Raw genomic sequence first — 15,097 nt, 5'->3', positions numbered from 1 at the left:
AACACCGTGTACTTCCAACAATTCAACGATTTACTTGCATGGTTCAACCTCTGCAAAGTTCAATAGATAGAAAAGAATAGGGATAGAGGAGGGGGGAGTTCCCGGGGTAGAGAAGGAGAGAACGGGAATGGTCGGGGGAAGGCCGAGCAGAGGGGGTAGGGATCGGCCGGGGACGAGCCGCCTGAAGATGCGGTGAGGAGGAGAGGGGAGACAAGTGACTTCTTTCTTCTTGGTTTCCCTCCTAAAGGGAGGGCATCCCTATTTAAAGGGAAATACATAATAGCAAATGACTAGAACGCCCCTGTGGGCTAACATGACTAAACTACTCCTAGGATCCTATCAGTCTAGCTCGAAACCTCTTGTATACTTTTCTCTCTCTCTTACGGCTGTTGGATGAGAGACATCGTGATAGAAGACAATAAGCCAGGTCAAACTTCCTTTTTCCTCAGGTGAAGCTACGAGAAAAAGACTGTGACATTGAATCGGCAAGAACTGCTATTTCTGAAAGCCAAGAAAGCATCGTCCAACTGCAGCAGGAACTGCAGAGGTGCAAGATGGACATCGAAGAGCGGGAGAAAAAGATTAGTGAATTTCAGAAATTGGAGGTTTATATCTCTTTCTTACTTTTTTAAATGTCATTAAGTGATGCTTTTGATACAACACTATCTGCATTTGTGTGTCTTATCTTCACATATTTTTTTCAGGAAAGTCTAAGATCAGATATTGACAGGCAAAAGAGGTTCTCCTCACACTTTAAGGTTGCATATATTCTCCACCCACTCAGTTCTATTATTTTTTGCATTTTAGTATTTTTTGTAATTTTTTGTCTGTATTCTCCTTTAACAGAAGAGGATCGATGTCATTATAAAGGAGAGGGACGAACTTGCCAAGGAAAAGCAGACTCTACAGACGCAGATTGAAGAAACAAAATCAGGTACACAAATACATTTAGTGTATTTGTGTTTTACAGTTTTAGTGTTTTAAGGTTTTATCATTTGAGGGTTATACTTTTTGTTTAAGGTTGATATGTGGTTTCGGGTTCTGGATTTTGTGTTATTGGTCATGGGGATTTATGTTTTAGTATTTAAGATTTAGGATTTTGGGCTAAGGAATGAGGTTTCGGGGTTTCATGGTTTAGGATGTGTCTACAGTTTCTGGTTTATCGTAAGATTTACGGTCAATTATTGTGGTTTAATGTTTAAGGGTTAATCTATGAGACGAAATAGTTTGGGTTTGTTATTCATCTAGTGAGTTGTCTGTGCAGTCAAGCGGGTGGCAGGTGAGGGAACTAGTGAACAGGCCGTTAAAGAGAAGGAGAAGGAAAAGGACACCAGAATACATGTGAGTAATCTCTAACGAACACCAGGGCTAGATCTCCTTCTCACTTATTTTATTCCCTGTGATTAAACTAAAACCATGAGCTAGATGCTGGAGAAGATTCTTGAACGCGAAAGAGAAGACCTGAAAAAGGAAAGGGAAGATAACAGAAAAGAGAAGCAGAGGCGCCAAAAAATGGAGACCACTATTGTGAGCTCACTTCGTCATGTTAACCAGGTTAGATTCTGGTATTAGATTCTAGTAGTAATTTCTAAGTGTTATCATTGGACTATTTATTTTCATAAGCGAATAAACAGAATTCTTTTTAAATTATGTTTTCGTGCCCTGCAGATCTATGCAGGTTAATCGAGATCTAGTAACTTTTACTTAGTACTGTGAACTCCAAAATTTCTTTAAGATTTAATATTATTTACCTTTTTAAGGACTCATGCCTTTTCCACCACTTTTGCATGAGTGAGTGCTAAGCCATGACCAACTACTTGATCATCAGAAATCAATTGATTTCTTATTTTTCTGTGTAACATTAACGCTGTTCATCGGCTGTTTAACCTTCTGTGTTCCAAGTTCAAAGGGAAACTAGAGCCCAAGGAAGGGCGAAGCATGCTACCCCATAGATGGTGCTTGATCTGGAAAAAAGGCTTCTTCCTTTGTTGGATTAGTGGGCTGCACTTTTTAAGAAGAAGAACACGAATACTCACTACTGTGCTAGTTGGTGTTAGGGACAGAGTGGTTCATCCATGATGATCAATTTAGTACTAAGAGCTAACATGTCTGATTTGTTTCCACTTTTCGTAATATTTTTCTATTCCCATACTTTTTGTAATATTTTTTTATTCCCATTTTGGTAATAGTCTCTTAATTTATGCTCCGTTTTTCCAGGAACGGAAGAAACTTGAAGAAGAGATTGAGAAGCATAGGCAGAGTGTTTCATCTGTGATAGAGGTGATCTATCTTGTCTTTATCCTTTCATCTATGTTTCAGTAAAGTAAAGAAATTCAGCATAGACGACTAAAACTAAGCCTTGGTTTTGTTGTCTAGAAATTCTTACGTTACAATAATAATCACTCATGAATGAATCAAAATGCCTTTTCTTGACAATTTCCCGCATCATTTTCCTAAAGCTCTGGTTTCACACATACAACAGACAACTCCATGATCTTAATCTGCTTTACGGTTTAGGGTTTGGGGCTGACGGTTTATGGTTTTAGAGTTTGGGTTATATTATTCAGTGTTCAGGAGTAAAGTTTATTATCTAATGTTATAGGTTTTAGGGTTACAATGAATTTTTTTTATGTCTATTTATACAGCAAAATAATATTTTAGATAAAAGCCTTCGTTGAATGTGATCTGATTCTGGTTTGTCGTTAGAGTTCTGTGGTGGGGGCTTCTCAGCTTCCTTCTCAAGTCGCCTTGGACGAACAAGCCACTGCCTATTTTCAAGCGTTTAACCATTTTGAAGAGATCGCAAACTCTGCCATCAGCGACAAACCCCGAGCTTCTCCGCCTCCCAATCTCGAGCCTCCCTCAGACGTCCCCACAGATGCGTCAACGATAACAGGTCTTTTCATTAAAAGCCTTGTTTTACATAAGTCACAATTTTAGGGTTCAGTATAGAATTATAAATATTCACGATTGATTTTTACATCTATTCTGCTGCATTTTGGATATTCATAAAGCAATCTAAGCATTATTTATGCATCATTTTTTTGACTTTAACATGCTAATAACAAATAGGGTTAGTTAAGATGATGGGTTTATCATCATCATTTTCTCCATTTCAATTCTTTCAGGTGACAAGGGTGATGATGAGCATGCTAATAGTCCATAAATATTACCAAAATCTATGTCATCCATTTGAGTTTTTATCTTTAGCAAACTTTTGGAGTTTCTTGTAATTCAAAATATTTTTTTATGAATCAAATTTGGTTATTACAATGTCTCCACTGCAGGTCATGCGGCTCCTGTTCAGCCGGAGAAGACAGTTGAACAAAGAGAGAGGAGATTCGCAGTGACGAGGCAGACCCTTGATGCCCGGAAGAGGAAACTAGTGCGGCCGAGCCTTGAACAGTCGGAGGAGCAGGCGGCCGACATTGATATGTCGGAGGCCGAGGGTTTACAGCCAGCAACATATCAACAGGAAGCTCAAGAAAGCCAGCCAACCTCTTCTGCCCGTAAAAGGGTGGCTTCATCTTTGACATCTGAGCAGAGAGACGACTCCTCTGGCCAACCAGAGGACTCTGTTAAGAGGCCAAAAGCTTCAGAAGCTCAGCAAGAACTAGAACCTTTATCACCCCCGCCACCAGAAGCTTCAGATGTGGCTGCCACGTTAACAGAGGAAGCCCTGGCCGTTGATTCTTCAGAGGTTGTGGCTGAAGAGGGGGAGGAACCCGGCGCTGTCCTCGAGCCGAAGAACGAAGAAGCCCCAGCAGAGGAGTTGCCATCCTCGACGGAGGAGTTGGCTGGTCTGGCAGAAGCAGAAGAGGGGGAATTGCAGCCGGATGCATCCGCCGAGATGGAGGAAGGGGAGATGGAGGCCTTAACACCAGATCTTGTCACCGGGGAGGTGGTAACGGCCACGGCGGTCTCTGCAGGAGAAATTCCAGTTACAGGGGATGGTCCCGAGTCCGGGTCTTCACCTCTTCCCTCGCAATCCGAAGAGAAGATGCCAGAGGAACCGGCAAATGCCACCGAGGAAAGGCCGGATAATGATTCTAAGATGGTATCTGATCTGTCTGCCAGTGCTGTGGTGGAGAAGAGCTTGGAAGTGGATGCTGGGTCGGGGGTTGAAGGAGGGGGAGATGGTCAGAGTGGCAAGGGAGTTTCGGAGGAGACGGAGCCGGCAGCTTCGAGGAGTAGCAGGACCATTATTCTTACGGAGAGGGCTAAAGAGAGGGCCCTGATGAGGCAGGCTGGGATGGGCATTATTCCCACCCCTCCGAGAGGCCGCGGCAGGTCTCCTGTATCAACCTTCAGGGTATGATCTCTTTTAAACCTCTTTTTTTCTATTTCTCTCTCTTGAAGTCCTCTTATCTTACTGCTTGAGTTATTTCTTTCCCCCCCCTCCAGAGGGAGAAAATGGGCATTTCTGTTAGAGACCTTTAAGTTGGTTCAACGAGGTCATTCACGTTTATAATATACATAGTTTTGAATTTACTTGAATTTCTTATCTCTCGGTGTTCCAAAAAATATGGGAGTTTGCAGTTAACGCTTTTAATTTGGTTCAACAAGGTCATTCACGTTTATAATTTACATATTTTTCATTTTACTTGAATTTCTTATCTCTTGGTGTCCCAAAAAATATGGGAGTTTGCAGTTGACGCTTTTAATTTGGTTCAACAAGGTCATTCACGTTTATGAGTTACATATTTTTCAATTTACTTGAATTTCTCATCTCTCGGTGTTCCAAAAAATATGGGAGTTTGCAGTTAACGCTTTTAATTTGGTTCAACAAGGTCATTCACATTTATAAGTTACATATTTTTCAATTTACTTGAATTTCTCATCTCTTGGCTTTCCAAAAGATATGGGAGTTTTCAGTTAACGCTTTTAATTTGGTTCAACTCAGTCGAACTAATATTTATAGCTTATAAATATAATTTGATTTCTTATGGAATAATACTCTCCCTCTGTAGGAAAAAAAGGCTTTTAATTTGATTTTACCTCAATTTGATTTCTTAAGTGGGGTACCTTTTCTGCCCAACACTGGAGCTTATTTGATTCCCATATTTATCAATTTCTTCTGTTTTTCGCCGGCTGTTTCTTTTGTAGCGAGACGTGCGCGGGCCCCGCGGAGGAAGGAGTGGGCGTGGGCAACCTTCTGGTGAGAAAGAACAAGGCTGAGTTGGTCATCAAAGGGGGTAAACTCTCTGGATCCTTTGTTCAGGCCTTTACTGCACTTCATCTTATTTTTCATCTTGTAATTACTGTTCGAATAGCTCAATCGATTCTTCAATCGAATAACTTTCTTAATTTGCTTCTTTTTTCTGTTCTCTATTCCAGTCTTCCAAAATTCCTGACACAAGCTTTCAGAGAAGTCAAGAGTTCACTCTCAGAGGATTATGCTGGAACCTGTTATGCAACTTGAGGAGCAACTTTTTTGTTCTGGACAAATTCATGTGTCTTATCAACAATATTTTTTTCTTAATTCAGGCGAATTCCTGGCTTAATTTTGAAGGCTTTTTATTACTATAATTTTTGCCCCATGGGTACTAATAGTAGTTTTAACAGGTTTAGTACTGTAATTTTCACGACATGGGTCACTAAAAGTAGTTCTAATGAGTTTTTTAATGTTAATTCCACTACATGGGTTACTAAACGTAGTCTGAATCAGCTGTCTTCCTTTAAAAGTGATTACTAAAGGTAGTTATTAACTATCTTAATTAGAAGTCTTATTTACTAAAAGTCTAAATTAACTATCTTTCATCCTCCTGTTTTTCATGTGGTGTTATTTTTGTTTCCTTGTGCCATTTTCTTTGCATTCACTTTGATAACATAAAAAGAGGCATACTGAATATGAGAATGAAAGATAGCTCTTCTCTAGTGGATGGTTCAATACATTGCATCCTTCATTTCTCCTATTAAGATTATCAAATCTGTAATCCAGGAATAATTAGTTGCGAAAAAAAGATGGCTGTCATGAAACAATGAGTTGTCAAATGAAATATGGAATAACAAAGCTTGACACTCAATTCAAGTGAAATCATTCAATGAATGAGATGGTTATCATGACAGTGGGGCATGTGCATAAGAGTACTGAAACGTTATGATATGTTATAATTAAAAACTATTTTGCATCATTAAGGCATACAAATGGATGTTCTTTCCAATTGAGAATTTAAGCAAATCCCCTGTGCATCACTGTAGGAATCTGGAAAAAATAAGTTTGGTAAGTTGGAATCCCTTTTTCAGAAGGAACTAAATCATAATGAAATAGCTTTTGATGGATTTTATGTGAGATGATGCATGCTAGGCAACATTGCTCTAGAAGAGGAGACGGAACAATTGAGGACGACAAGTGGTTATTGTCAGATACTCTAGTCTGCAAACTGATAAAAATAATGTCAAATAGAAAATGCAATGTCTGTGAAGAGGTTCAAATGCTGCTATCTATACCAATCAGCAACTACGATAATGAAGCAGAGTGGATGTGATTTCAACTCAAGAAATTAGTACAAGAGTTAAATGTACTTGATTATAAAATTAGTAACTCTGGAACCAAGGAGCCACGGTGATGTACCTAATCACAAAGTAGAAGAATCATGTCAACGAATGGAGCTTCAGTAAGGCAGGTAGCAAAAAAGGTGAGTCAAAGTCTCAGCTTGAATTTTGTTCCAAAACATTATGACTGTTGGAACCATGCTTAGAATAAGCATATCTCTAGAAAAAATAAACCCCTTTTTAACCCATACTTAACTGGAATTTTTTCATGAGGGCCTTTGCATTGTGTGTTCTTCACAATAAAGTGAGTATGAGTACTGTTTGAAATATATGTTGTCTGCAAGCCATCTCAACATTCCAAATCTCAATTGATATGTACTGATATAAAATATTCTTTTTAATGCTTGTGCAATGTTTATAAGTAAAGTCTATGAATAAATGTAACAACTTAGTTAATTATGATGACACCATAATAAGGTAATCACTAGCCTTTCAACATGTCTTCTACACATTCCTATTTAAAGGTTACTGAATAAGGACATCAAAATAACATTAAAAATAACATTTTCATGCTCCCCTCATATGAAAAGTATGCCTGACCTGATAACCATTAGTGTGGAGGCACAAAGAGTAGATGATACTTGATCTCCGGTTAAAGAGTTCATTTAGTTGATCATATGAATGATCCCTGAATGTCGTCAGGTACTGTTCACTTCCCCACCATTCTTGTAACAGTCACCTGTAATCCGCGCAGGTGTGTCCGCACCCCCTGAAGTGGACGAGAAAGAAAGGATTTCTCGGAGTTATTGCGGAACCAGATCCAGGAGTTTACTTTCCCGTATGAGCATTCGGTACATGTATAAGTCTGTGGAAGAGTCAAAGGTTCCGATTTAAGGAAAACTCCCCCCTAATCTTAGATGGGTCGTCTGAGGGTTCAGCGCGGTTCATTGCCGTGCTTACACACTAGGCTACCCTTCTCCGAAAGCTCTGTGAGACCACCTATCACTAGTCTTCTGCCGAGAGGTTATGATTGATCAGTCAAGTTTATTCATGTCAGAACTGTCTAAGTGGTCCTTGGCATTGAAAGACCAACAAAACCTTATGGATGAGCAATCGTGTTTGACAATGATTTACGAGTCTCTAACCACACAATTCATGATCATCATAGCTCGAATAAAACAATAAGTCCATGAAGCTGATTGTGTAGTGAAGATGGGATTGTCTTATTGGGTTCTGGTGCTTTGATTGCAGTTGGGTTCTTGTTGGGTTCGTGCAACAGAAGCTGAAATTGATTCCAAATTGATCTCTAAAACAAAACAAGCATTGTGTACCTTAAGGGGAAATTGTTCCACCCTCAACTTGCTCCCTTAGTGATTTTTTAAAAGCCATTCATTTGTCCTACCTCTAGAATTATCATAAGTGCATGCATAAACAAATTAGATCTTATCAAAAGTTCATTTAGATATGCAAAATGCAAATTTGATTATCCAGAAACTAGGCTTAAATCTATCATTCAAGACTTTTGATTTATTTGACACTATTTGTAATTTTTCTTAAGAGTATAACATCAGGGTCAAATCCACAAAGTGAAAGTATTAAACTGGTAACATCTCAATCTAATAATTATAGTTTTTTGTGATACAGATATTTTAAATAATTCAATCTAATTTAATAAAATAAAAGTGAAAATTAATTGAAATAATTCTAAAATGATGAGAAAATGAGTTTCCTAATAAACATATTCTATTTCTAATATATAAAAGAAGTATTTAAGCATGTATTCTAAATGTTCCTATTTGAAGGATACACGAGAAGGACATCAAAGTATTCGGATAGAATAACACTATCTTGCGGTCTCGTAGCCATTAGTGTGGAACCATTATGGATAGATAGTGGGTGCCCTTAAGTAGAAATAGTGCACTGAATTGATCCATATGAATCCCTGAATGGTATTATACCAAACTTTCAATCAGATTGATTCACGTCACAATTGTGTAAGTGGTCCTTAGACCTGAGACACCAAAGACGTATTTTGGATGGACATTTGTACTTTGACTATGACTTACGTGTTCCTAATCATGGGATTCCAAATAGTCTCAGTTCGGGTGCATAAAGAAGTTCACAAAGTTGATTGAGTGGTCAAGATGAGATCGCCTACCGGCGGTATAAGAGGTGGAAACTTAAGGAAGGCGATGCGATGAAGTCCTTCATGAAAGAAATGAACTATCAAAAAAGAGTTCTTCAATGATTTACAAACACATCAGTACTAACTCGGATGACCGATTAGGGTTTGACAATTGACCATAACCTAAGTCACCTTAAGAGTGCCAAGTGGATGAGGGACTAAACATACATGATAAATGATGACGAACATGTTCCATGAGAGAGTCGATGAATACCTCGGCTTGTCAGCCCTTCATACGCATCGCACACTATTGAAAGAAGGCCCGCGGGAGTGGCGGATAGCATGGAGAGCTTGAGGTGGGAGACCTCACCCTCTCGCCTGATAGATCGTCAAGTCGCGCACCTCCACGATGACATCTATGAACGACGGGTTGGACAACACACTCCACACTTTTGCATCGCGATGAGGGCTCCCCCAACTCCTAGTGGCACAACTGACCATCTCTCGGCCTTAACTAGGTACCACCTATGTACCTTTCCCTTCCTGCAACAGGGGCGTGGGCGAGTAGGCCCCGTGTGCAATTGGGACATGTACGCTCGCTCCACGCCCAAAAATGATGAAAAATACTATATTTTATCAATAAATACCCCTTGGTCTTCAGGCACAGCCACAGGGTTGGATGTGCCCGACACCGTGATTTTGCCAATAATAAAAAAAAGAGTGAGTCGATACACACTCCTTTATATCTTCTAAAGCATGAGGTGTATCTTGGCACCCCACATTTTGGAGCCTTAACCTATCGACTGGGTTAAATCGGTCTGACATTAATTAATCTATATGATGATATATTTAATTAATTTAGAAGGCCAATAAAGGTTATTGGGTCGCTAGAGTCGTTAAATAGACTGATACATGGGCCTAGAGGGTTACACACAAATGGTTTTTAGAGGTCGAAAGATATACTTAAATTTTGGGGGTTTTTATGAAAAATACCCACTTAGTATAAATAGGGGAAGGCTCTTAACAAAATTCACCCAAGCCAAAATTTTTCAGGGGCCTTCTCTTTCTTCTCCCTTCTCCCCATGACTACTCTCCATTCCCAATGCAATCTGGACGTCGTAATGACGATGACAGAAATTGAACGGAACTCATCAATGAGACGGAGGAGATTCGACGTGCCGAGGATCGTGTGGTACATCTAGAGGCTGTACACTTGAGAAACTTGACTCGTTTCACTCCGGGATCCAAGAAATCAAGGATGCGATCTGTGCCTAGATACTTCGTTCACTGGTTTTATCGATGCCGTATGATTTTGCTAAAGTCTTCCACTACAAATGGTTTTGAAATCTTCATCCAGATATAGGCCTGTAGAACCCAAAAATTCACGGGTATGTTGTAGATGGGGGTGAATGATTTGGATATTTGTGTAACTGATGGCAACAGAGATGGATGAGTTAGATTTACTGAAATGCACTCCACAAGGAGACAACCTCTCTCCCACTATAATATATTTCAGTGAGTTTACATAATTACAAATTTTATTTGATTTGGGCAAATTAAAATCACAATGACAGTAAAATATATATACAGTTCGCCTTCATCAAAGTGGCATCGTTGAGGGGAAAGAGTTTGCATAAAATTAATAAGCTAAAGAGCATAATAAGATACTATTCTTTCAAAAAGATAGGGAGGTTAGTTATAGCACTGGAAGGAGGATGACGAGTCACATTACATGCATGTAAATCGATATTTATTAGGAAGTTATGAAGTCATTTTAAATGAAAGAAACATGCATTTTATGTTAAATTCCACTTTTATGAAAATATTCGTTCATTATGTAAAATGTCCCATTTTAATAGGTTTTTTTGTGTTTATAAGCATAGTAAGAAATTTGATGGTTAAATACAAAGAAAAAAAAGAGAAAAAAATTATAAAGGAAAAAGAATATTAAATATAAATATAAAAAATAAAAAGGGGACCTCAAACGCCAAGGAGCAGCCAAGCCGAGCGCACCGCACGCGCTGCCTGCAGCCGTAGCGAAGATCGCAGGCACAGGCGGCACGTGCAGCTAGAGATGGTCGTGTGGTGCAGCGCAAAAATTCGCACCGAGTGTGTGAATTTTCACACGCACAAAATGCCCTGCGCGGTGTGCGGTGCGCTTTTGTGCGGAAAAGCACACCGCACGGCGCACTAAATTCGCACATTTAGAAGGATTTAAAAAAAAATAGCGATTTGGAAAATAAAATAATTATAAGTGGTATAATTACTATGTTTAATTATTAATATAATTAATAATTAAAAATTAAAAATAATATGACGCGGCGCTGTCAGACGACGGGCTAAGGCGCTGCCGCCGCGTCACCCAGACGGCGGTGGGGGAGTGGGGGACACGGCGCGGCGGGGGGTGGGGGGGAGGGGGGCGGCGCAGTGGGGTAGGGGAGGAGGGGGGGGGGGGGCGCGGCGGGTAGGGGGGGGAGGGGGGCGGTGCGGCGGGGCAGGGGAGGGGACGGGGGCGGGGACGGTCGGAGCGGGCTAGAGGGGGAAGCCGGAGTGGGTGCGGGCTGGGGGGGAAGCTAGCAGCGGGGCGCGGGCTGGGGGGGGGGGAGTAGGAGGCAGTCACACTGAAAATTTGCACAACGGTGAATTTTCACACCGCACCGACCCCTGTGTGGTGTGCGGTGCAGTGTGCGAAAATCCTGTGCGATTGAATGCACAATCGCACCGCACATGCGCCCAACCGCACGAGCGGGATTTGCTCGCACAGTTTGGACCATGTCTACGAGCAGCACAAGCCCAGCCAACGGCCGCGGCTCTGAGCGAGTCAAGAATTATTATCAGCGCCCAAGGTAAGTGTGCGTTTTATATTTCTACAAGTGGAGAATTGCGAAAATTATATACCATTCATAGTTTTTAAAACAAGCAATATGGGATTGCGAAATCCCATATCGCAGGTGTGAGCGAGTCGGGCCAGAGGTTCTAAGGGATAGATTGCGGCCCATCGGGCTGCGATCTATAGAAAATGAACTAAAAAACGTTGAACGGGCTTCGAGCTGACCCGGCCCGAAGCCCGTATCGAAATGGGCCTACTTAATTAAATGTTATAATCTTGACCGTCGATCTTCTTTTAGAAGATCAACGGTCAAGATCATCCCTCTATTTTATTTTGTTTCTTTTCTTTTATTTCATGTCGACAGCTCATCCAAACGTGCTGCTGTGGACGAATCGAAAGAGGCCACGTAGCAACCCGGAGCTGACGAGGCACCGCTGATGCAGCAAGGGTCCACCGGAACTAACGGGGGTCCACGGCTACTATTTAATCATAGCCGTTGGACCCTCTAGAAAGGAAATCGGATGGTCATAATGACCACCGATTATCTTCTTCATCCACCCGCCGTCTTTGTCGCCGGCGACGTCACTCCGGCGATGAGAAGGCGGATTTCCGCCGATTGATCGCCGGAGACGTCGCCGGAATAATCCCATACCGGTCAGGAAGGTCTTCCGACCATTCCTGACCAATACAAGGATGTAAATCACTGAAAGAAAACAAATTTCGCTACCGGAATATTGAATTGAGCATTTTGAAATTTAATCACCTGAGGAGAAGATCCTCCGCCTTCTTATCGTTCTCCTCGGTCTCTCGGTCAACAGCAGTGACAGAGCCGTGACCTGAAGGTAGATTAGAAGAGAGAAAGGAAGAAGATGGAGAAGAAATCCTTACCTGAAGGACGACGCGACCGGAGCGGAGTCTGGAGCTGTTGGCGACTCCGAGTCGGCGCAAAAATCCGGTAAGTATTTCGATTGTTCTAAGCATAGAAGTTTAATCGAGAAAACACACCTTGTATCCATTTTTTTTTCTCGAAATCGAATTGAATCGATGTCGAGCAAAAACCCAAACTATCCTAAATCGTCTCCAAGCCATTTCTTCAAACACTTGTTATGCACATCCTTTGAAAGACTTTTAAACCGCCATTTTAAATACTTTTAAACAAATTAAAATTCTATAAAAATATATAATAAACTCTAGGAAGATATAATTCCTAAGCTACATCCATACTCTGATAAATACCTTAAAAAATTCTATCTCATTCCTTATAAAAAATTATAAAAATCTCAAATACTCTGCTAGACATTTTTTCAAACATTTGCACTTCAGTATTTGCCCCTGCATTTTCTCCAACAAGTCGACCTCTAAACATTCACAAAAATATCCTAAAATCACTAATCTACTCCCTCTATCTATCTATAAAATCTGAGGTCTAGATAAAATCTATAGGGAGGACTTCATTTATAAAAATCATTATTCAATTCTTCCCTATTCTCTCTTAAACACTAAAACAAACACCTAGTGGTGTTTGCTGACTTTCCTACTCACTAGTTCAATTCTAGCTCTAAGTGGCAATCCCTGTGGAGACGACCTTGCTCATCTCTATACGATTTTGAGAAAGTTTACATATACAAATTTTTATTTGATCGAAGCGAAAATAACAACGACAATTAAAACCCCATTTTTGCCTTCATCAGAGGACTAAGTTGTAAGAGTTTAATTTATAAGAGTATTTATTTTATCAGAATATAAGAGAAAACATGAAGAAGAAAGGCGATAAGAATATCATTGATAGTAAGGAAGATATTATTTAAATAGATAAAGATTAATGAAAGAGACAGACATATGTATGTATATTATTGTTTGTCCAACCGATATCCGTCTGATATCTGGTATCAGACATTTGATATTCAATATCTAGAAAAAAATAGATGGTGTCTGGTATCAGATATCGGATGATATTCGTCCAATAGATGAAGACGGATGTCAGAGACAGATATCGAATGGGTAGGACGAGACAGATATCGGATACCAGATATCAAATTTTGATATCCGGATATCAGAACCAGTATCTGGATATCGATATCCAATATCAGCAGCAAAATCGATATTTATCATCATCTTAGATACTCTATGTTAACAATGCTATATGTTTTTAACATGTATTCTAACTCGTTTAATATATGGAGCTTAAACTTTTGATTTTTTCCATATGGGATAACATGATTCAGAGTTCAACATTAACTCCGAATCCTATTGTCCCATATGAAAGAAACAAAAATTCCAAGCACTAGATATTAAATGAGGTAGGAAATATATTAGATGATATAATAATGTTTTAATAAATAATAACTACAGTATTAGTCCGTTAATGAGCAAGATACTTTATTTATTATATATATTTAACATATAGTTTACTTGTTCAATATATAGAGTTCAAAATTTCTAGTTTCTTCCACATGGGGCAGAACAATTCAGGGTTTAATGTTAAACTCCGAATCCAGTGATCCCATATGGAAGAAAAAATGTATGGGCTGTATATATTAAATGAGCTGTATAATAAATTAAAAGCTCCCTTCTTACCCGCTGGCCCACGTAAATCATCTCCAACTATCTAATCATGATGATTAATCATATTTTTATACAATATTCAAAGTTGGATATTGAAATCTGATATCCAACTCTGATACACGATATCGTCATCCTCCCTCTGAGATGGTGGCGGATGATGACATCAAGATGGATATCGATATCGGATATCCTTACTATAGCAACCGATATCCGATATCGACATCCGGTATCCAGATATTGGAAAAGATGGATACCAGAACTTTCCTTTCCGATATCCGATACAGCATCCGTCCCGATACCATAATCCGATACCGGTATTGGGATGGGCAAACACTTATGTCTATATATGTATGCTTAGAATTAAAGTGTAAGAAAAATACATGGACCCCTTGATTAAACATGGAGCCCTATGCACCATGTCAGCATCATCCCCATCAACAATTTCCCCTACAATTGTGATGGAAATATATGTGGTCAGAAAGCCAATCACGCATTCCATATCTCATTCCTTGTTTATTAATAAAACATTTTCATTATAATGCACATATGATGATTATAATATTGTCCATGAATATATGATCGGCCTTAGTGAATTATGATGAGATTGTAAAATGGAGATCACTAGTCTTTTAAACATCTGTTCTAAATATTCCTATTTGAAGGATACTTGACTATGACCTATGAGTCTCTAATTATGGGATTCTGAACAGTCTTAAATTGGGTCCATCAAGAAGTTCACAAAGATGATTGAGTGGTCAAGATGGGATCGTCCACTCGTGCTATAAGAGGAGACATCTCAAGGAAGATGATGCGATGAAGTCCGTGGCCAACGCAGTGAAATATCAGACCAGAGTTCTCCGAGGATTTTTGAATGCATCAATACTAACACAGATGACCAATTAGGTTTTAGAAAGTTGACCTTACCCTAAGTCAACCTAGGAGCATCAAGTGGATGACTGACTATACAAACCTTATCATTAGGCTATCATAGACGGTAACTTAGGAGTAAAGAACAAAGATGTTAGTCCAAAAAGGATAAAAATCCTGTGAACCTTATTGTTAGGTGCACAACTAGCTCAGGA

The 15,097-nt window shown here is 39.7% G+C and overlaps 1 protein-coding gene across 1 annotated transcript in view; it reads left to right on the top strand.

Moving 5' to 3' along the window:
* Positions 1 to 5,529, top strand: part of NUA (nuclear pore anchor) — a 38,782-nt gene extending 33,253 nt beyond the window's left edge. Inside the window, exons 41-50 of the mRNA XM_078591615.1 lie at positions 450 to 605; positions 705 to 758; positions 847 to 934; positions 1,265 to 1,341; positions 1,426 to 1,554; positions 2,218 to 2,280; positions 2,707 to 2,896; positions 3,288 to 4,312; positions 5,107 to 5,195; positions 5,338 to 5,529. Of these exons, the coding sequence (XP_078447741.1) occupies positions 450 to 605; positions 705 to 758; positions 847 to 934; positions 1,265 to 1,341; positions 1,426 to 1,554; positions 2,218 to 2,280; positions 2,707 to 2,896; positions 3,288 to 4,312; positions 5,107 to 5,178 (1,854 nt within the window). The 3' untranslated portion in view covers positions 5,179 to 5,195; positions 5,338 to 5,529. The remainder of the gene's footprint in view (positions 1 to 449; positions 606 to 704; positions 759 to 846; positions 935 to 1,264; positions 1,342 to 1,425; positions 1,555 to 2,217; positions 2,281 to 2,706; positions 2,897 to 3,287; positions 4,313 to 5,106; positions 5,196 to 5,337) is intronic.
* The last annotated feature ends 9,568 nt before the right edge of the window (positions 5,530 to 15,097 follow it).

The sequence above is a fragment of the Wolffia australiana genome, chromosome 2 (genome assembly GCF_029677425.1).
Source record: "Wolffia australiana isolate 7733 chromosome 2, ASM2967742v1".
NCBI lineage: Eukaryota > Viridiplantae > Streptophyta > Magnoliopsida > Alismatales > Araceae > Wolffia > Wolffia australiana.
The sequence above is the reverse complement of the archived record's forward strand: the minus strand, read 5'-3'. Positions and strand labels throughout refer to the sequence as shown.